Here is a 22,669-nt window from a genome sequence, read left to right as displayed (position 1 = left end):
CAGGGGGCTAGGAGCCAGGACTGCTGGGTTCTATGGAAACAAGAGAGGGCGCCAGATACTGATGGGTACAGGAGCAACCGAACTTGGACACCGCAAGCTATGGACGATGCTCGCTGATAGTTCCCGTGTCTGGTTAACCAAGCAGTTTTCCCTCCACCTAGAATTCAGTCCGTTGCAGAGCTGGCTGGCACCCCAGGATCCGGGCTTTCCTGAAACACTCCCATGCCCCAAGACATCTCCTCAGGGAGAGGATGCAGAATGTCTTCCTCTGCCCTGTGTTAAGATGATTCTGCCAGCTGTCTCTCATGGCAGTCGGGGCGAGCACCGGCTGGTTACTAAGGCCATGTCTGTCTCCATATGGGTTCAGTTGTTCATGTCTGGCTTTGACGGGTTCCCGTGAACTGCTCTGGGATGGGGAGAGGGTACACAAGGAGGCCTTGAGGCACACTGCCAGGAGTCGCACATGACTGGGGTTGGCAACCCCAGGGCAGGCTGGCCAAAAGAGGCAGACTCCTATACTGGTGATGTGTTCTGTGATTAGATTTTACCATGGCCATACCAGGGAGCCAGGGACAGTCCCCTACGCTCTGGTCTATATCTCCACCCAGACAAACCGGACTTAGTGATAAGCAGTCATGGCACCCAAACTCACCCCACATTCAGGATGCTCCCTGTCCCTAGAGACCAGTCACTTAGGCTGTGTGTACACTAACGAGCTTACAGTGACGTAGCTGTAACGATGCAGCTGCACCGTTGTAAGATCGCTTGTGTAGCCACTCTGTGTTGATGGGAGTGGCCCTAACCTCTGTTTGCCAGAAGCTGGGAATAGGGGACAGGGAATGGATCATTTGATGATTCCCTGTTTTGCTCATTCCCTCTGGGGCACCTGGCATTGGCCACTGTTGGAAGACAGGATACTGCACTGGATGGACCTTTGGTCTGACCCAGTATGGCCATTCTTAATTAATCATATAAGGTTTATGAATTAGGAAAAAGGAATACGAGAGTTATTTCCAGATTAAGACAGGCAAACATACACACTCCGATGAGTTACCATTTAACTCTGAAGAGCGCCAGAGCTGTACTGGTCTGTCAGTTCAAAGTGTCTCTCAGGGCAGCCCCTGGGGAGCTCTGGTGCTACTTTGGTGGCTCTTGCCCACTCAGACGTCAAACAGCCCAAAAGACATAAAATTGTCTTGTGGCTTCCTTTTATTGACGTCATTCAGCGTCCAAGCCCACAGCACGTCCTTGCACGTCACATTCCCAGCGGCCAGAGGGTATTAACCAATTTTTTGTATTGTAATGGTCTGGGATGGCCCATCTGATTTTGATAGTCTGTCTGGCTCGATGCTGGAAGGGGGGGGGGGTGGAGATTCCCATGCCTGGGCTCCCAAGTTCAGAGCAAACACTTTCAATGTTATAAAGCAAAACGTTCATGTTTCCCTATAGCCTGGAACACAGACACTCCATGTGAGATTGATGCAGGCAGCAATGTACAAGCATTTCATAGACTAAACACTAAATATGTTTTTGTAAGATTCATCCCTCTTTTGAGTGAAACTAACACACAGGTGAACAGTCTGTTCTCCAGCGACGAGTTAGTTCGTTCTTAGCTAATGTCAGCTGCCTGGACCTGCCAGCGTCACACCATGTAGTCCATCACCAGCTAGCCAGGGAGGGCTGACAGCTCCCTCTGGTGTGAACGGGCTGTCCCCAGGCCACGAGATCCCCTGGACAGTCACTCCAAGCCCATTAGCCGTAGGTGCCAGGATAGAGACATAATCCCTGAACTAGTACCTGTACGCACGGCTCACAGCGAGCATGGAGCTTGACAAGTTACCAGCTTTCAGTAGAGGCCTCACCCACTGCCCTTCAGGGCTAAACACCAGGAAGCAGTATCTGAAGTGTAGTGAGTTTGTCAGGTCTGAGACAGGACTGGCTGGTGAAGGACAATGAACACTTCATTGGTTGGCACCAATGGGAGGGTGACAGGCTGGATCACGGGATGGGAAATTGGATGCAGGCCTTTTCCCTTTTGGGAGTGCCAGCTCTGATCCAGCAGTGGGGGACTAGCTGGCTTAGTGGGGAGTGGGGAATTGGACATGGGGCCTTTTAAACCTGCAACATGGTTTCTAATCTGCAGTGATTACTGCCTCTGTCTTAGGGCTCTGGGAGGGGAGTGGGGTCTAGTGGTTGCAGACAGGGGCGGCTCTAGAAAATAGGCTGCCCCAAGCAGCCGTGCGCAGCGCCGCCCCTTCCCCGGTCCCGCGGCGGGTCCCCTCTTCCCGCGGCACCTGTTGAGCTCCCGCAGGCATGCCTGCGGCAGGTCAACCGGAGCCCGGGACCAGCGGACCTGCCGCAGGCGTGCCTGCGGGAGCTCAGCCGGAGCCGCGGGAAGAGGGGACCCGCCGCAGTCATGCCTGCGGGAGCTCAGCCGGAGCCAAATGCCGCCCCCCAGGGAAAGGGCCGCCCCACGCGCCTGCTTGGCGCGCTGGGGTCTAGAGCCGGCCCTGGTTGCAGCCAGGGGAGCTGAGCGCCAGGACTCCTGGATTCTATCCTAGCTCTCGGAGTGGAGTGGAGTCTAGTGGTTTAGAGCGGGAAGGATGGGAAGCAGGACTCCTGGGTTCTACCCCTATCTGTGCTGTGTCATTTTCCCTCTGGTGCTGCAGAGTTGTAGCTCCCAGCTGTGCAGCATCACACGTGCTGCCACATCCCGTTCGCTTGGTCAAAGTCTCACCGAGGGCCTTCTCAGAAACCCTCCTGCTGTGATCGCTGTGATCGGAGCTCAGGGCTGCTCTACCCACCCCCACCCTGTTCATGGCTGGCCCATCCTGAGAAAGATCAAAGGGCCACAATCCCATCTCCCACTGAGATCCGTCAGCCTCACCCCCAGCCCCCACCACAGAAACACAGGCAGGGAGCTGAGTGTTGATGGGCCCAGGTGAGTAAGAGCCCCAGATATGCACAGCTATGAGCCAGCACCCACAAAACCCCTGGATCCTGCTAGACATGTATCCACCGGGGTCCTCTCCATTCAGTGGGGCATCATTCATCCAGCTGTGCAGAGGCCCAGATAGGCAGGATCCATCCAGCTTTGCAGGATCCCTGGCTGACACATGGCCTGTCCTTCCCCTCACCCCATGTGGTTGGCTGTGGTTGGAAACTGAGATGCTTGAGCCCTGCATTTAGATGAGTGTGTGGGCGACACTGAGGTTTCCTGCTCCCCAGATCTCCTCCCAGCTTAGTCTATAAAGCCCCCAGGCCTGAGGTAGATGCACCATCCCTGCACTGACTCCAAATATGAAGGTACAGATCTTGCTCCTGATCCCCATGGCCTTTCTCCTGCCCTCTGGGACTTGGGCTGGTGAGTACGGCTGGGATCAGGGGCCCCTGGGATTTTGAGGGGGTCGCAGGGATTGGGGTCAGTGGGTGGTATCTAGGGGCCTGTGACAGTCTGTACTTCTATGATCACCCCTTTTACAGGACTATGATACATTTTATACAAAGCACGTCTTGTGAGGTATCATCTAAAAATCATAATTTGATGATCATTATTGTTCTGGTAAAATATGTGTGGTGTCGAAAGTTATAATATTCTACTGTATGTTGTTACTTAGCAATGTTTCAAGTCTGGTGAGCAGCCAGAAACCAGTTTTCCAGAGACAAAAGACTAGCCCATGCCTCAGCCAGGTGTCCATGTAGTCAACTGGACACCTCATTAAGTGGCCATTCTTGAGCAGGAAAGAAGACGTGGGTGAAAAAATTACATTTTGACAGAGAAACAGCTTGGGGTTCCCGTTCACACACTTTGTGTCTCCTGAACCTCAGTGGTGATGATTCTTGTACAGGAGAAACAGCTATAAGAAGAGTGGGCAGATGTCCCAAACAATCTCCCCCGTCTCTTTACCCATGGCATTGACAACATCGGAAGTACACAGGGAGCAGCATTGGACTGGAGGATGGAACATGACTGAAGGAAATTCAGCCAATAAGATTTTCAGGGCCCTTTTGGGGCTTGCCTGGTCTAATCTGGGGTGACCTTGGCCCCAAATGCTATTAACTCAAGGCAGTGCAATTACTGACCCACTCGTGGTGCGTTTAGCACTGATTCTCCACCCAGCAAGGGTAGAACTTTAGATTTACCTCCCGGCCTCACGGGGTGTCCAGTCTGGGGGAGAGCTGAGGAGGGGGCAGGGTTCCAGGCAGAGGGATCTCCCAGGGCGAGCATCACTGGGGGTGGGTTGAGGTTGTAGGGACTCCCCTTCAGGATGGGGAGCTCGGTCCTTTGTATGAACCTGGTCTCCCGCACACAGGTGAGATCATCGGGGGACAGGAAGCCCAGCCCCACTCCAGGCCCTACATGGCCTATCTGTCTATACAACGCACAGGCAAGACCTATATCTGTGGAGGGTTCCTGGTGGCAAAGAACTTCGTGCTGACAGCTGCTCACTGCAAGGGAGAGTAAGTGTCTTTGTTATAAAGGGAAGAGTAACAACCTTTATGTATGCAGTAATATAAAATCCTTCTTGGCCAGAAGTACAGAATCACTTACCTGTAAGGGGTTAATAAATTCAATTAATCTAGTTGGCACCTGACCAGATGGACCAATGGGGAAAGAAGATACTTTCAAATCTGAGGGCGGGGGGAAAGGGGGAAGGTTTTGTTTGTGCTCTCTTTGTGTGTGCCCTCTCGGGACAAAGAGAGAGACCAAGCAGGAAAAAAATCTAAAAAGATCCTAAAAAGATACATCTAAAATTACAGAAATTGTAAGTAATAGCAAGGAAATGCATTAGATTATCTTTTGTTTTAGCTTGTGAATTTTCCCTATGCTAAGAGGTAATTTTATTCTTGTTTTGTAACTGGGAACCAGAGTCAGAGGGGAATCCTCTGGGTTTTAAATCTTTTTATTTACCCTGTAAAGTTATCTTCCATCCTGATTTTGCAGGTGTGATCTTTTAATTTTTTTTTTAAATAAAATTCTTCTTTTAAGAACCTGATTGATTTTCAGTGTCCTAAAAACCAGGGATTTGGTCTGTGCTCACTTTGTTAACCTATTGGTTGGTATATTATTCTGAAGATCCTCCAGGAAAGGGGGTGAAGGGGCTTGGGGGGATATTTTTGGGAGGGGCTAGGGGTCCAAGTGGCCATTCCTTGAATGCTTGTTTAAATCACTTGGTGGTGGCAGAAATACCGTCCAAGGACAAGGAAAGGCATTTGTGCCTTGGGGAAGTTTTTAACCTAAGCTGGTGGAATATAACCTTAGGGGATCTTTCATGCAGGTCTCCACATCTGTACACCAGAGTTCAGAGTTGGGAGGGAACCCTGATATCCTCTGTATTGGGGATGTTGGGGGAGGTCGGGCGTTAGCAGGTGATGAGGGAGCTGGGAGCTCTGACACCGTCATAGCTTGCAGGGAAGTAGCAGTTAGTAGGACAGGCCGGGAGGGCAGAGCCCAGGGGTCAGATCTGCTCAGGGGGCATCAGTATGTCTCTAGGGGCCTCTGCAAACCATGGTCCAGATCCAACGCTGGGTAAGTCAATGGAGCTAAGGCAGGGGTTGGCAACTTATGGCACGCGTGCCAATTTTTAATGGCACATGACTGCCTGCTGGGACTCCACGTGCCATTAAAAATCCTGCTGATGCAGCAAGCCGCGGGGTCCGCGGTCCTGGGCCGGAGCGCCGGCCGAGCGCAGCAAGCCGCCAGCCCCTTCCCCACCTTCCTCCAGAGCCCTGCCGCCGCGCTCGCAGCGCTCTGAGGGGCGGGGCAGGGCTGGGCTGTGCACATGGTGGCAGGGCTCCAGATGAGTGGGGAGCCTCATGGTAAGGGGGCCGGGGGATGCAGTCAAGGGACAGGGAGAAGGGTGGGTTGGATGGGGGGGTGGGATCCCAGGGGGGTGGTTAGGGGTGGGGGTCTCTGGAGGGGGCAGTCAGGGATTGGGGGGGTTGGATGGGGCATGGGAGTCCCATGGTCTGTTTGGGGGGTGGATAGGGGTCAGGGCAGTCAGGGGACAGGGAGCAAGGAGGGTCCTGGGGAAGCAGTTAGGGTGTGGGGGGGTCTCTGGAGGGGGTGGTCAGGGGAGAAGGAGCTGTGGGGGGTTGGATGAGTCGGGAGTTCTGGGGGGGCTGTCAGGAGGCAGGGGTGTGGAGAGGGGTTGGGGCAGGCAGGGAGCGGGGGGGGGGTTGTATGGGTCCAGAGTTCTGGGGGTCCTGTCAGGGGGAGGGGAGTGGTTGGATGGGGCGTGGGAGTCCAGAGGGTTCTGTCTGGGTGCGGGGTGTGGATAAGGGTTGGGGCAGTCAGGGGACAGGTATGGGGTAGGGTCCTAGGGGGGCAGTCAGGGGACAAGGGGCAGGGAGGTTTAGATAGCAGGTGGGGTCCCAGGAGGGGGTAGTCGGGACAAGGAGCGGTGGGGGGGTTGGGAGTTCTGAGTGGGGCAGTCACCCAGCCCTCTTCCCTGAGCCCCCCCTACACACACACCCAGTCCTCTGCCCTGAGCCCTGCACTCCCACACCCCTCCAGGCCCCTGCCCTGAGCCCTGTACCACCCAGCCCTCTGTTGACTCCTTCACCCCCCCACATGACCCCAGCCCTGGCTCTGGCACCCCCCCACATACCCAGCCCCCCCTGCCCTGACACCTGCACCCCCTCACATGCCCCCAGCCCTTTGCCCTGACTCTTGCACCCTCCACATCCCCAGCCCCCCCACATCCCATGCACCCCGCACATCCCCACCCCCACCATGAGCACCAAATGGAAGTCACATTCCCACCTGCACCCCTCACACCAAATGGGCGCTGCCCAGGTAAGTGCCCCCACACCAAACCTCCTGCCCCAACCCTGAGCCCCCTGCCTCAATCTAGCTCCTGGCCAGACCCTTCACCCCCAGCCCTGTACTCAGTGCACTCCCACCCTCAGCTCAGTGCAGAGAGAGGAAGAAAATGGGCCAGAACCAGGCAGAAGGTAGGTACCCACTGTATGTGGGCAGGGCCGGGACCCCAGACCGGCAGTGGGCTGAGCAGGTCCGGCAGCTGGGATCCCGGCTGGCAGGAGCCGGAGGATGGAACCCCTGAGCGGCAGTGGGCTGAGCCGCTCAACCCACAGCCGGTTTGGGGTCCCTGCTGCCAGCCCCGCACAGCCCACTGCCGGTCTGGGGTTCTGGCTGCCAGACTCTTCCCAGCTGGGGTCCCGGCCGCAGGCCCCACTCAGCCTGCTGCCGGCCTAGGTGAACAGAACCCCAGACCAGCAGCAGGCTGAGTGAGCTGGTGACGTAAGATCAACATTTTAATTTAATTTTAAATGAAGCTTCTTAAACATTTTGAAAACCTTGTTTATTTTACAATACAACACTAGTTTGTTATATTATATGTAGACTTGCAGAGAGAGAGACCTTCTAAAAAACATTAAAATGTATGACCGGCATGCGAAACCTTAAATTAGAGTGAATAAATGAAGACTCGGCACACCACTTCTGAAAGGTTGCTGACCCCTGAGCTAAGGCCATTGGCACCAGCTGGGGTCTGGCCTCATTGCCCAGAGTGGGGCAGGGGATGGGCTCACAGCCTCAGGACAGCTCTGCAGGGCTCTGGGCTGGAGGAAGCTAGGCATAGACCCCTGTGTGGATCATGCCGGAGAGGGGTCACTGGGCTGGATGGGAGCTGAGACCTAGGGGCTGGGAGGACAATGAGGAGTGAAGCAGTTCATGGGAATAGCACAAGGGCCTGGTGGAGACAGAGGCTGGGACCCCCACACCACTGGGCAAGTGTTTATGCTGTGACCAGTACACATGAGAAGGAAAAGGCCCCTTGTTCCATTCCACCCCCCACCCACACACCTGAGCCAGCTAGTCCCCAGCAACAGAGCTGGATCAGAGTTGGCAATGTGAACAGTGGTATGTACATTTTTGCTGGCAGGAGCTGAGTCCGAGATCTCAGCCTGAGAGCCCCAGGCTGCCCTGTCTCCTCCATAACACTGTTCATGAATCAGACCCTCATGTGCCCATCTGCACCTGACGTACGCTCCTGACCCTAACACCCCATGTATTGCTCCTGGGTTTTACAGAAAGATCACTGTCACACTGGGAGCCCATAACATTAGAGAACGGGAACAGAGCCAACATAAAATCTCTGTGAGTCGTCAGATCCTGCACCCGCGATACAACAAAAAGACCTATAAGAATGACATCATGCTTTTGCAGGTATGGCCCCCATCCCATCACCCTGCTCCCAGTGACCTCATACTGCTGCAGGTACCAGAACCATCTAATGTTCTCTTTAATTATTACCATCCATGTGCAGAATGAATATTGTTATGTGCACCAATATGGAGGTGATGTGTGGTTGGGGTGGGGCCAAGTGGTTTGGAGTGTGGGAGGGAGCTCAGGGCTGGGGAAGAGGGTTGAGGCGTGAGGGTTAGGGCTCTAGATGGGGGTGTGGGCTCTGAGGTGGGGCCAGGGATGAGGGATTTGGAGTGCAGGCTGCCCCAGGGCTGCAGCGGAGAGAGAGGACTCCCCCCAGCCCTCTCTCCCCGAACAAGCACCTGGGCTGGGGGAGAGCGTCTCTTCCAGCTGCAGCAGCTCCAGGGCTGGGGGAGTCCTCTCTCCCTGCCAAAGCCCTGGAGCTGGGGGAGTCCACTCCCCCTGTGGAAGCCCTAGGGTTGGGCGGGGGGAGAGGTGTTTCTCCCTGCTGTACTACACCCCTGGTGCTGGGGGAGTTCCCACAGCCCCACATGCCCCAAGCTCCCCCATCACCACCCCCACCTCACCCTATGCCTGTGAGTGTAGTGAGCACACCTGCACGGCCCTTGGTGGCCTCCTGCATAGCAGTGCAGGCGTGCAACTTAGAGGGAACCTAGCCCCCATCCCATCACTCCATCCCCAGTGACCTCACACTGCTGCAGGTACCGCTTTCATCCCATCACCCCAACCCCAGTGACCTCAGAGTGCTGCAGGTACTGCCCCCATCCCCAGTGACCTCACACTGCTGCAGGTACCACCCCTCATCCCATCACCCCGCCCCCTGTGACCTCACACTGCTGCAGGTACCGCCCCCATCCCATCACCCTGCCCCCAGTGACCTCACACTGCTGCAAGTACCACCCCCATCCCATCACTCTGCCCCTTGAGTCTTGAGTTTCTGAATTGTCTCCATCTCTATCTCTCTCTCTCTCGCACACACACTCTGACTTGCATGGTGTCAAGTATCAGAGGGGTAGCCATGTTAGTCTGGATCTGTAAAAGCAGTAAAGAATCCTGTGGCACCTTACAGACTAACAGATGTTTTGGAGCATGAGCTTTCATGGGTGAATGCCCACTTCATCATGGGTGAATGCTCCAAAATGTCTGTTCGTCTATAAGGTGCCACAGGATTCTTTACTGCTTTTACACTCTGACTGCACTTCCTGGGCTGTGTCATTCCCCTCCCCTCTCTGCTCCAACAGCTGCATCACAATGCTCATCTGACCAAGGAGATTGGACTGATTGATTTGACTTCGGCTCATGGCAGAGTGAGCCCAGGGACCATGTGCAGCGTGGCTGGCTGGGGGAAGACCATCCTGACTGATTCATCCGATACCCTTCAGGAAGTGAATCTGTTGGTGATAAGCGATAAGACCTGTGACAATCAGTATCCACATTATTACTCCTCCAGCATGCTGTGCGCAGGGGACCCTGACGATCAGAAATCAGTTTATCATGTAAGTGGCTGATTGGTTTGGGCTCCTGCTGCTGCTTGTCCTTCCTCAGCCGCATTTTGGGGTCAGCTGGGGCTCACAGGGGCCTGGCAAAGCACTGGGACCTGAGCCTTGTTGATTATCTAGCCCTAAATGACTAGACCATGGTAACGTGCCTAACCTACTGCAGAGCCTTCCACCCAGGTCATACACTGACACCTTCACCTTCTTATTGTCATGCATTGGCCAGGGGTATCACACAGCCCCTCCCTGCCTGATTCACATGACATGGGAGTGTGGAAAGAATGACACAGGGTGGCAGGGTCCAAATAATGACATTCATTAACCATGCGCAACCCATGAGGCCTGGCTCCCAGCCCACGGCTGCTCTGCTCGGGTTCTGGTAATGTAGGAGACATAGGACACTGTGAGCCCCACTGGAGGGCTCCCATGCTATTGACAGGGACACCACCCAATTCCTGTGTACTACAGCTGGTGACAGCCCCGAACTGCCTCTTTCAGTCTTTCAAATCCTAGATGTGCCCCTCCTAGGAGTCATGGCATGGCAGAGTTGAGGCCAGAACAGACCAGATCATCCAGTCGGAAACAGCTGGCACTAACTTTGCCCAGCACCCGCACACTAAAACCAACAGCCAAAATGTAACCAAGGCATCACGGCCCACAGGCAGGCCTTAACTTGTAATAAAAGAGGTGTCAGGACTTAAGCAATTAGTTGCTGGAGCTCAAGCAATTTACATTCATACCTGATGCAGCAAGCCCAGAGGTGCCAGGGCTATGAACGACCAAGTCTAGCGATGCTGGGGCTTGCCCTGGCACAAATTAAGCACTGCTCACTAGAGACAAAATTGTTGTGGTGACAGGCAGAGAACAGGAGGGATTGAGGGGCCTCCAATGCCTGAGGCCTCACAGTGGCAGGAAATGGATTAGGAGAGATGTGCCCAGATGGTTGCAACAGGTGACCCATGCCCCAGAGGAAGGTGACCCTGCCCCCCAAGGTCCCCACAACTCTGACCTGGGGGGAAGATTCCTTCACAGCCCACAATGTGTTGATCACTCAGACCCTGGCCATCTGAGCAAGCTCCTGAAAGGGCAAATACTCTCTATCACCTCAGAGCACCATCCAGCGTCCCATCCTCAGCTCTGGCCACTTCGGAGGCTTCAGATCAACCCCCACCACCTACACCCGGTTTACACAACACATCTTTAGTGACACACCTGGGATTGATTCAGGGACATCCAAAGCTAAAGGCATTAGCTGCCCCAGCTAGCACTACAGAGATGTTGGGTCCCACCAGCTGACATCAGCTATGATGATAAAATCTCCATCACTGACAACTTTAAAATCAAGCCTGGATGTTTTTTAAATGATCTGCTCTAGTTCACCTAGGATTAGTTCAGGACCATCCCATGGCCTGTGTCATACTGGCTTCGTGTGGGTCACAGCTGAGAGTGCCAAATTCAGGACAATCTTTTACAAAAACCAGGGCAGACAGAGCCCAAAACTGGTGGCTTATTCCATAATTAGATTCCACCAAGACAGTAACAAAAGTGAGTTTCTCTCTCACCACACTGATTAACAAGAAGCCAAAACACATGTCCAGTCCTTGGCTCACCACCCAGGCACCTGGTCTTTATAATGAGAGGTTACAGAAAACCAGATTCATCATATATAGGGATCTTCTAATCCCAAAGGATCAGCCACTTCACCAGGTCAAGCTATAGTTTCGATCTTATCCCAAAATCATGCTTGTAGCCAAATCTTTAGTAACTAATAACTAAAGGTTTTATTATAGAACTAAAAGAGACAAGAGAGTTATTAAATGGTTAAAAGAATCATATACATTTCAAGTGATTTCCAGAGTCTTTAGATCAGGTTCATAGCAGTGATGGTAAATCAGCTAGATTGCAAAAAGTCTCTGTGGATCACCCAGACAGGTTGGGGGATCATTCAGTCCATTGTTCAAAGCTTCCTTGTTAGAAATCACAGTCCAGAGAAGCGAAGCGGGGATGAAAACAAAGAAGTGATGTCACTGACTCCACTTTTATACTTTCAGTTGAAGTGCATGGAAAGTTACTGGCAAAAGATGGAGTCTTAGGTCACAAGTCCTTATCCCATGTCCTTACATGCCTTGCTGAGTCACTGGGCCTCCATTGTCCATATGCCCTTTCAGGCATCCTTTGACGGGGTCCCTTGATATCCTTAATGGGCCATCAAGACATGGCTGGCTAGTCCTGATGTAAATCTGCCTGGTGGGTGTCACCCAAGAGCAAAACATATTTGAGATACACCTAGCCAATATTCATAACTTCAGATACAATGATGATACATGGATTTAAACAGGATAACCACACTTAACAGATTATAACCTTTACAAGGATACTTTACATGACATGCTTTGTACAAGATTGTTTGCAATTCTGTAACAATGACAACTGAATTATTGCAACTAATCATCTTTATATATAGCATCACACAGGAGTTCAGACTAGATAATGACAATGGTGCTTCGGGTCTTAGATTCTATGAATCCCCCATCTTGGGCTTCTCAGTGTTAATTCATTTCTTTTTTGAAGATGCTCTGGCTTTAATGACCCAAACAGCCCTGGAGTCCTGGGTATGATCAGTGAATTAAAACTCATCTACCTGCTTATTCTGGGGCAGGGCGATTCTGGAGGCCCTCTCGTGTGCTGTGGAGTGGCCGTGGGCATCGTCTCCACGGGCTTCAAGAACAGCATCGCACCTCCTGCTGTGTACACACGGATTTCCCACTTTGTGCCCTGGATCACTGATACCATGAGAGGAATCTAGCAACACAGCGGCGATGGCCAGCCACAGCCTTCTGCTACGCAACCTGCTCCTGGAAACGTGTGATCAGACTTCCCTGTTAGTCTGGGTCCAGCTACTCATTGATTTATGAAAAAAGAACAGGAGTACTTGCCACAACAACTACGTTCACCATAAATCAATGACAGGTTTCAGAGTAGCAGCCGTGTTAGTCTGTATCCGCAAAAAGAACAGGAGTACTTGTGGCACCTTAAAGACTAACAAATTTATTTTAGCATGAGCTTTCGTGAGCTATAGCTCACTTCTTTGGATGTATAGCTCACGAAAGCGTGAGCTATAGCTCACTTCTTCGGATGTATAGCTCACGAAAGCTCATGCTAAAATAAATTTGTTAGTCTTTAAGGTGCCACAAGTACTCCTGTTCTTTTTGTGGATACAGACTAACACGGCTGCTACTCTGAAACCTGTCACTGATTTATGGTGAACGTAGTTGTTGTGGCAAGATCAGAGATGGCGCCCTGTAGTGGGGAAAGGCCCCGGGTCCCATTCCCCACAGCCAGCGAGTCCTCCACCCCAGGGTGGATTGGAACTGGTGCGCCCTAGACGGGAAAGGTCCCATGTCCCCATCCCCACCTCCCTGAGACAGCCAGTCCCTCACCCTGGGACCAGACTGGAGCTGGCACCCTCTAGAGAGACCACATACCACATTCCTTTCTGCTTGTATCCTGGATAGTCTCTGTAAAGCACTGAGGAAAATATGCAGCATTCCCTGCTCTGTGGGTCACAGATACACCTTGTGATGCACTAAATGGCTTTTTGCAGCAGTTGCTGTTGGTGTCTGGACTCCTGAGTGTTTTGCTGATCGTGAGAGGGGGGCTGTCCCGAACCCCTCACACAGCCCAGTGTCCCTCTGAGTGGGGGGTTGGGTGTGGGAGTCATGGGGTGTGAAACTACAGTTAAAGGGGACATGTGCGGAGAAGGGAGAAAGGCCCCAGTTCAGCCAGGCACTGAGCACATTCGACATTGCAGCCCATGAGTAGCCCCTGTGCATCCAATCAGAATATGCAAGTGCTTAAAGTCAGACACCTGATTATGTATCTTGCTAAATAAGAAGACAAATAAGGGAGGAGGTAGAGAGAGAGAGGTTGGATGGATAGAGAGAATTTAGATGGACAGAGAGAAGGAGAGATGGCTAAATAGAGAGAGCTTTGTATTAGATAGATAGATAGATTAGATTATTAGATTATATAGATTGATCAGGTCTATCTTCACTGCAGAGCTCACCCAGGCCAAGCCCTAAGTTGCTACAGTCCACACACAAACCCCTAGAGATGCTTTGGACCAGGGCTATGTGTCCTGACTGGGGTTGTCAGCTAGAACCCGGGTTCTGCTTGATCTTGGGCTCTAACTCACTCACTTTGGAGAGAAAACCCAGGCTGGATCACTCAGGGCTGGTGCTTCTCCAACGCCTTCCCATGGTTCCTCCCAGGCCTTTCTTGCCTTTCCCCCTACTCCCTTCTGCACCTGACATCACCTCCAGTTTCTTAGTGCTCTGGGTTGGCATTGAGCCCCTTGTTGTGCAGGGTCTGCTCTGTTTCTACCCAGCCCTAGAGCAAGTGATGGGTGGGCTAGGGAGTAGAGAGGAGCTAGTGGGCAGGGCTATGGCTGCTGTACTGCCCAGGTAGGTTGGGGATGTGGGGATCAGCTAACACAGTATCCAGGGCCTGTGCAAGGCTATTTTGCACCCTAGGCAAAACTTCCACCTTGTGCCCTCCCCCTCCCCCCCGGAGCATCGCTTATTATAAATTTTCAAAAATGAATACAGTGGAGTCGCATCTTACGCAGGGGTTAGGGTCTAAGGTCAGCGCATAAGAGAAAAATTGCGTATAATGAAAATTATCATAAACTACAGTACACACAGTATGCATAATATACACTGTCTACACTAGAACAGGGGTCCTCAACCTATGGCATGTGTGCCAAAAGTGGCACGTGAGCTGATTTTTTTTTTTTTAAATGGCAGGCTGCGGGTCCCAGCCACCACTGAGCCTGCTGCCGGCCTGGGGTTCCGTTCACTCAGCTGCCAGGCCGGCAGGAAGCTGAGCAGGGCCGGTGGCCAAGACCCTGGCTGCAGGGCCGGCTCCAGGCACCAGCCGAACAAGCTGGTGCTTGGGGCGGCAGATTCCAAGGGGCGGCATCCCGCCGAACCCTTTTTTTTTTTTCCACTTCCTTCCTCCGCCCTTGCAGGTTTTTTTATTTTTGGTTTGCTGCTCCTGCCGCCCTGTAGGGGGCGGCGGCGCGGAGGAGGGGAGCTGCTGGGAGCGGTGCCAAGTCTGCAGCAAGCCCGGCACGCAGAGACCGCGTCCTTCCCTGCCTGCCCCCCGGAGCGGCGCGGAGCCCTCCCAGCAGGCGGCACGGCAGGAGGGGCCGCATGGCGAGCGCCTCGCTTAAGGAAGCCCTGGCCGCCCCCTTTTCTCTCCCCCCCAGCTGGGGTGTGCATTCCGCTGCCCGGGGTCTGCAGGGCTGGGAGTCCCCCTGCACCCGCGCTCCCGCCGCCCCGCAGGTATTTTTTTTGTTTTGTTTTTTCTTCCCTTCGCTGCTCTGGCCAGCCGGGCAGTTTGTTTCACGCCTCCCCCCCCCCCCCCGCCTTTTGCTGCTCCGGCCGGCAGGTTTGTTTCAGGTCCCCCCCCACTTTCATTGCTCTGGCCGGTAGGTTTATTTCATGTCCCCCACTTCGCTGCTCCGGCCGGCAGGTTTGTTTCCCGCCCCCCCGCCCACTCCTTCATTGCTACGACCTGCCGGCAGGTTTCCTTCTCCCCCCCCCTTTGCCGCTCCAGCCGCCCAGCAGGTTGGTTTCCTGTCTCTCCCCCCCACCCGTTGCTGTTCAGGCTGGCTGGCAGGTTTGTCCCCCCCGCCCAACCCTCCTCTGCCCTTTGCTCCGCCCCGCGCAGGTTGTTTTTTTTTTTTTTTGGTTTGTTTTTTTTGCTTGTGGCGGCAAAAAAGCCAGAGCCGGCCCTGCGGGGGCAGCGCAGGGGGGGCAGGCAGTCCGTATGCCCTTAGGGCGGCAAGCGCGTTTCCGCGGCGGCGGCAATTCGGCGGCAGCTTCTATGTTTAGCTGAAGCCACCCCGGACAGCTAAACATAGACGCTGCCGCCGAATTGCCGCTGCCGCGGAAACGTGCCTGCCGCCCTAAGGGCATACGGACTGGCACCCCCCCAGGGCAGCAATTCGGCGCGCTGCTTGGGGCGGTGAAAACTGTAGAGCCGGCCCTGCCTGGCTGGCAAGGGGCCGGCAGCCAGAACCCCAGATTGTCAGCGGGCTGAGCAGGGCCGGTGGCCAGGACCCCAGACCGGCAGCGGGCTGAGCTGCTCAGCCCGCTGCCGCTCTGGGGTTCCATCCGCTGGCTCCTGCCAGACAGGGTCCCAGCAAGATCACTGTCAAGCTAGGAGCTCATAACATTAGGGAACAGGAAAAGAGACAACAGAAAATCCCCATCCACCACCAGATTCCCCACCAGCAATACAAAAAGAAGACTCTTAACAATGACATCACTCTGCTGCAGGTATCATCCACTTCCCATCACCCCACCCCCAGTGACTTCACACTGCTGCAGCTGCCTCCCCCCACCACATCACCCCACCCGAGTGACCTCACAGTGCTGCAGGTACCTCCCCCATCCCATCACCCCACCCCCAATGACCTCACACTGCTGCAGGCACCGCCTCAGCCCATCACCCTGTCCCCAGTGACCCCACACTGCTGCAGGTACCGCCCCCATCCCATCACCCCGCCCCCAGGGACTTCACATGAAAGCATTGGACACATCTCTATTTTCCTCTGTCCCTTTCAGCTCCAATCCCTGTGTTGATCTGGTTCCCTGTTTTCCCTCACATCCATGGCAGCTGTCACGCAATGCAGTGCTGAATAACTGGGTACGGCTCAACTACCTGCCAAACGCCAACTCTAGGGTGAGACTAGGATCCATGTGCAGCGTGGTCGGGTGGGGTCAGACTGGTCAAAACTCAAGAACTGACACCCTCTGTGAGGTGGACCTCGAGGTCATGAAGGACAACATGTGTGAGCTGTATCCTGGATACAACCCTTCAGCAATGCTGTGTGTGGGGAAGCCCGGCCTGCGGAAATTACCTTATCGAGTAAGTATCCTGCTGACCTGGAGGCTCCTTGGTTCCAGGAGGTCACTGCTGGGAGGGAATGGGGAGGTGATTTCCAGGGTTACATATCTAATTGCACAGTGATCCCCTACCAACCTAGCCCTGCTCAGGAGATGGGGCGTTGATGCAGACATCAGTTCGGCCCAGATGGGTGAGGCGATAGTGAGTCCAGCTTAGCACAGTTCCTATGAACTTGACCAAGATCCTTTATTACACATGGCTATTGATGTTCTTTCATCTCAACCTGGCCAAAACAACCCGATTCAACTCTACCCCAAATTCAACCCTCCTCCCCAACAAAATCCTTCCAAACTGTACTACAAACTGACCCCCTCAACACAAAACTACCCCCAAATCAATCCCTTTCCCCAACACAACCCTACTAACCATGCCCCAAACTTAACCCCCCCAACACAACCGTACCCCAGACTCAACTCCTCCACCCCAACAGAACTTTACCAATCCTACTGCCAACACAACTGTACCAACTCAACTGCCTCCAAGACACACTTAACCAACCCTACCCCAAACTCAAACCCCAACCAATCCAATGCTATCCAACTCTATCATACTTAACCCCTGTCCTGCACAACTGTCCCCAACTCCAACTCTACCAACACTACTCAATCTCTACTAAATTTAACCATTGTCCTATCCAGCTCTACCCGACATACCCCGTCCTACAAAACTCATCCCTACCCAAACTCAGCCCTACCCACATCCTCCCAATTTTACACAACCCAAACACAACTCTACCAAACTCTAACTAACCCTACTAGTGCTACCCAAATAAAAAAGAACAGGAGTACTTGTGGCACCTTAGAGACTAACAGATTTATTTCAGCATAAGCTTTCGTGGGCTACAGCCCACTTCTTCAAACATTTTGCTGAAGTTTCCAAAGTTGAAAAAAGGCCATTTTTTTACACAAAACATATTTCTTGCCAAATATTTAAACCTCCCCTACTCTGCTGCAATCAGATCTGCAGATAAAAAGTTGTGCTAGAGATGTACAAGATGTAATTGTGGTTATTCTTAATCCCAGGGTGATTTTGGTGGCCCCTTGGTATGCCAGGGTGTGGCCCAGGGCATCACTTCATATGTTGACAAGCATTTGTGGGAGCCAAGCATGTTCACAAGATTCAGTCTCCACCTTCATCCCCTGGATCCAGAAAATTTTGCAGAAACTGCATTAAAGGAGACACCCATTTTCCTGGCTCTTTGCCTGGCTAGACCAGCCATGGGCTAATGAGGCTTTGCATGTGAAACACAGATTATCTTCATTAGTCTTAGAAAAATGCTATGAATTGATTGGTCTCAAAATGGATTGGAGGTGGGGGAAGGAGTTTGTAGATGTTGGGATAAAACCCCTGTGTGTCTCTAGGAGCTTTTGGACTATCCTATCGGATTCCAGAGCAGGGATCAGATTCTTTCTTTAAACCATGGGGAAAAAACACATAGAAAAACTGGTATTGGAGTCAGTGACACCTAGAGGGGAAAGGCCCCATATCCTATTCTCTGCCCCCCTCTTGACCCAGCCAGTCCCCGCTTCCTGGAGTCAGATCAGGATTGGTACCCTCTACAGGGGACAGTCTCGTATCTGACCTTCTCAATTCCTGCTTATCCTGATGTGGATCATCATCTTCCCTGTGCATGAAAGGACATAACGTTGGTTCCATGACACTTCTGAGAAAGCCCTTGGCACCCTTTCCACTTGGCACATGCCACTTGTGGTGCAATAAAATTCTTTTTATCGCAGCAGCCTCCATGTCTGTCTGTCTAGATTCCTGTCTGTGTCTGACTGTAACTGCTTTTCCTTGAGCATGCCCCACATCTGCCCCTCATGGCCCATGAATGTGGACAGAGGATTTGTTGCTATCATGGTCCCTGTCTCCTAGCGATACTGACCCAGCAGGAATTTGCTTGCTGTGGCAACAGTGCCCCATGCTGTCCCAATGGTTTTACAGCTCAGCCATTGTTTAACTTGATATCTTTTTTTTTTTTCATATATGCAGCTTTGTTGTAGCCATGTGTGTCCCAGGATATTTCAGAAACAAGGTGAATGTGGTGATATCCTATTGCATCAATTTCTCTTAGTGAGAGAGACAAGCTTTGGAGCTTGCACAGAACTCTTCTTCAGGTCTGGGAAAGGTCATCTGTGTCACAGCTCAGTGCAAAATGGAAACAGATTGTTGAACATAAGAAGTTAACACATTTCAAGGGACCTTTCAAGGTGAAGTAGCCTGTTAACAACTGTCCAGGCAGAGAGGGACAAAGAGGAGGGGAAAGGTGTGGGGAGGAGGGTTTGGTGGGTTACAGATTATTGTAATAAACCAAAAATCCAGTGTCTCTGCTCAGTCCATGATTTTATTAGTGTCTAGCAAAGTTATAAATTTAAGCTCCCAGGCTCGTCTTTTGCAAGTGTTGTGCCGGTTTCCTTTGAGGCTGAAGAATGAGCAGTCATCTATGACGTGATCATTTTGTGAAAAGTGTTTGTCCCCTGGTGATAAGGTGTTTTTTGTCTTTCATCATTTTTCTGTGTGAGCTCATTCGAGGTTGATTGTCTCATTTAACCCACCTAGTTGTTATTGGGGCATTTAGTACACTGGATGAGGTACACCACATGTTGTGGTGGGCCTGTGTAGGACTCATGGACCTAGAAAGGTGTGTTGTGGGAGGGGATGTTGGTCATCGTAGCAGTGGAGATGTGCCTGCAGGTTTTGCATCCTTTGTTCTGGCCCGGTCTGATGTTACTTTGAGTTGGTGGATCCTGGTCTGTGTGGAGCTTGCTTCTGATGCTGAGCATGGAGAGAAATATGTGCCAAGTACTTATGCTAAACAACTTGTTCCACCTTGTACTTAGCTGTGACACCCCAAGAACCTTTCCCAGACCTGAAGAAAATCTCTGTGTAGGCTGGAAAGCTTATCTCTCTCATCAACAATAGTTGGTCCAGTAAAAGATATCCCCTCACAGACCTTGTCTCCTTTTTTACAGTGCTTAGTGCAGTCCCACTCTGCCCAGCACCAATCCCCACACTGATCCTTCCCTGGGCCTTCTGGCTTGAGGCTTCCTGCAGCTGGTAGAGACAGAGCTGCAGTCCCCCATCTTTTCCCCTGGCTAACCTCCCACACTGAGCCTTTCCCTGGGCTTATATCTCCACCTAGTCACCAACTTGACTCAGCTGATTCCCCTGAGCAGGGGCGTCTCTAGGTATTTTGCCGCCCCAAGCACGGCAGGTAGGCTCCCTTAGGCGGCTTGCCTGTGGGAGGTCCCAGGTCCCGCGGATTCAGTGGCCCGCCTGCAGGAGGTCCGCCAAAGCCGTGGGACCAGCGGACCCTCCGCATTCATGCTGCCGAAGGCAACCTGCCTGCTGCCCTCGTGGCGACCAGCAGAGTGCACCCCATGGCTTGCCACTCCAGGCACGCGCTTGGCGTGCTGGTGCCTGGAGCTGCCCTTTCCCCTGATCCTGTCCTCGTTAGGGCTTGCAGTTGAGCTCCTTACTGAGTGTCTGGGCCCTCACACCCAGCCGCTCTGCTGGGAAATGAAGGGGGAGCCACACCTTTAGCAGAGCACTCATGGGGTTTATACCCCTGTCAGGGCTGGTGCAAAGATGTTTCGCGCTCTAGGCGAAACTTCCACCTTGCACTCTCCCCTCCCCTGCGCCCCTGCCCTGAGGCACTCCCCCTCCCATGGCAGCTCCCCACCATCCACCCTTAGGTGCCCCCCTGCCCCAGCTCACCCCTGCCCCGCCTCCTCCCCGAGCATGTCGTGGCTACTTCACTTTTCCCGCCTCCCAGGCTTGCGTTGCCAATCAGCTTAGGCGCCACAAGCCTGGTAGGCGGGAGAAGTGAAGCAGCCACGGCATGCTCAGGGAGGAGGCGGAGCAGGGGTGAGCTGGGGCGGGGAGTTCCCCTGCGTGCCACCCCCCCCCCCTTACTTGCTGCAGGCGGCCCTCCCCGTGCTCCCCTGCCCCAGCTCCCTCCGCCTAAATGCCAGCGGCGACTGGGGCAGCCAAAGATCCAGCCGCCGCAATCGCTGCCGAACAAAATGGCGCCTCCCAAATCCTAGCACCCTAGGCGACCACCTAGGTCACCTAAATGGTTGCACGGGCCCTGACCCCTGTCCTGCCACAGATGCATAAACAGGAGAATCTCAAGAAGGCACACAGAAATTATTTTACCTCTGGATTTGGTCCTGGTGCTAATGTCACTGGAACCCTGTACTCAGATCAGGGGCCCAGAATTCAAGAAAGATGGTGATGAGTTGGAGAGGGCTCAGAGAAGAGCCATGATTAAAGGATAAGAAAACCTGCCTTCGAGTGATAGACTCAAGAAGCTCCATCTATTTAACTTAACACAGAGAAGGTGAAGGGGTGACATGATTACAGTCTATAAGTACCTACCCGGGGAACAAATATTTAAGAATGGCTTCTTCAGTCTAGCAGAGAAAGGTCGAACACTTATAGGAAATGTGTCTTGCTGCATCACTTTTCCAGCAGATGTCTGGGTAGTTAAAGTCCCCTTCCCTCCCTCCATCTGCCCTCTTTACTTGTTAAATTCACAGGCTGGCTTGTGTCCTCTGGAATCAACACAGAGTTTTATGAAATCCTGTCCCTGTGAGTCTTTCCTTCCCTCCTGGATCTCTGTCAGCCCCAGCCACTCAGTGGTTAAACCCAGCAGTCTGAGCTGTCTGTCACACCAGGGCAGTAGGAATAACAAATCACTAGGATCCAGCCACTCTATTTGCATCTGCTTCTGCTGTCAGTGGCATTGGGGAATGCTAGATGGGGCATTTCCCCTCTGTGGGGTAGTGGCTCCTGGGGACTGGTTGGCTCAGGGGAGCAGCTCATCTGAGATGAGGCCTGGAATCTGGCTTGGGTTCCCAAGTTCAGAGCAAATACTTTCAATGTTATAAAGCAAAACGTTCATGTTTCCCTATAGCCTGGAACATAGGCGCTGACTTCATCTCTAGCCAGAGGCTGCTCGATCCCCTCCCGCCCTGCCCCAGGTCTCTCCCCCACTCCATCCCTTCCCTAAGCTGCATCCCATCCTGCCTCTTCCTGCCCAGCTCCACTTCACCTCCACTCCACCCCTCCCCCAAGCCCCTGCCCCATCTCTTCTCACCCCCACTCCACCCTCACCCTGCCTCTTCCCCACCTCTTTCCACCCCCTCCCTCCCAGAACCTCCTGCATGCCATGAAACAGCTGTTCTCGGTGGGTGGGAGGTGCTGGGAGGGAGGGGGTCAAGTTGATCAGTAGGGCTGCTGACAGGTGAGAGGTGCTGAGGGGAGGGGGAGAGAGGGGGGAGCTTGGCTGCTGGTGGGTGCTAATTTTTCTCTGTGGGTGCTCCAGCTATTGCCTGGAATAGAGGCATAGCACATGAGGTTAACACAGGCAGCAACTTCTAATCAATTCACGGAGTATGAGCTCTAAATGGGTGTTTGTAAGGGTATGTCTACACTATGAAATTTGGTTGATTTAATATAAGTTGATTTTTTAGAAATTGATTTGATACAGTCGATTGTGTGTGTCCCCACTTAATAACATTAAGCCCATTAAGTCAGTGGAATGAGTCCACAGTACCGAGGCTGGCATTGACTTTTCGAGCGGTGCACTGTGGGTAGCTATCCCACAGTTCCCACAGTCTCTGCCGCCCATTGGAATTCTGGGTTGAGATCCCAATGCCTGATGGGGCAAAAACTTTGTCGTGGGTGGTTCTGGGTACATGTCATCAGCCCCCCTCCCATGAAAGCAACTGCAGACAATCATTTCGCACCTTTTTTCCGGGGTCCTTTCCACCAGACCCGCTCAGCCCTCTGCCTGCCTGGATGATTGGAACCCTAGGCAGGCAGTAGGCTGAGCAGGGCGGCGGACAGAGCCCCAGACTGGCAGTGGGGTGAGCTGCTCAGCTCGCTGCTGGTGTGGGGCTCTGTCTGCCGGCTCCTGCCAGCTGGGGTCCCGCTCAGCCCCACTCAGCTGGCAGACTTCGATGAGATCAAACAGGGGTGCCTGGACAGACATGGCTGTCCT

The 22,669-nt window shown here is 53.1% G+C and overlaps 1 protein-coding gene and 1 pseudogene across 1 annotated transcript; both read left to right on the top strand.

Moving 5' to 3' along the window:
• The first annotated feature begins 3,294 nt into the window (after window positions 1–3,294).
• LOC123348580 (mast cell protease 1A-like) lies at window positions 3,295–12,493 on the top strand. The gene is made up of 5 exons (XM_044986122.1): window positions 3,295–3,364; window positions 4,314–4,461; window positions 8,056–8,191; window positions 9,433–9,687; window positions 12,347–12,493. Exons 1-5 carry the CDS (start codon window positions 3,301–3,303, stop codon window positions 12,491–12,493), a joined length of 750 nt encoding a protein of 249 aa, XP_044842057.1. The 5' UTR covers window positions 3,295–3,300.
• A 13-nt stretch (window positions 12,494–12,506) lies between these two features.
• On the top strand, window positions 12,507–17,835 carry LOC123347779 (annotated as a pseudogene).
• The last annotated feature ends 4,834 nt before the right edge of the window (window positions 17,836–22,669 follow it).

Source organism: Mauremys mutica, chromosome 13 (assembly GCF_020497125.1).
Source record: "Mauremys mutica isolate MM-2020 ecotype Southern chromosome 13, ASM2049712v1, whole genome shotgun sequence".
NCBI lineage: Eukaryota > Metazoa > Chordata > Testudines > Geoemydidae > Mauremys > Mauremys mutica.
The sequence above is the reverse complement of the archived record's forward strand: the minus strand, read 5'-3'. Positions and strand labels throughout refer to the sequence as shown.

What these genes read in the sequence shown, in the direction of transcription:
- LOC123348580 (XM_044986122.1), top strand. Translation starts at nt 3,301, where the DNA reads ATGAAGGTACAGATCTTGCTCCTGATCCCCATGGCCTTTCTCCTGCCC. An exon ending in GCTGCTCACTGCAAGGGAGA is followed by an intron (nt 4,462 to 8,055) that starts GTAAGTGTCTTT and finishes TGGGTTTTACAG; the next exon opens with AAAGATCACTGTCACACTGG. An exon ending in ATCAGAAATCAGTTTATCAT is followed by an intron (nt 9,688 to 12,346) that starts GTAAGTGGCTGA and finishes ATTCTGGGGCAG; the next exon opens with GGCGATTCTGGAGGCCCTCT.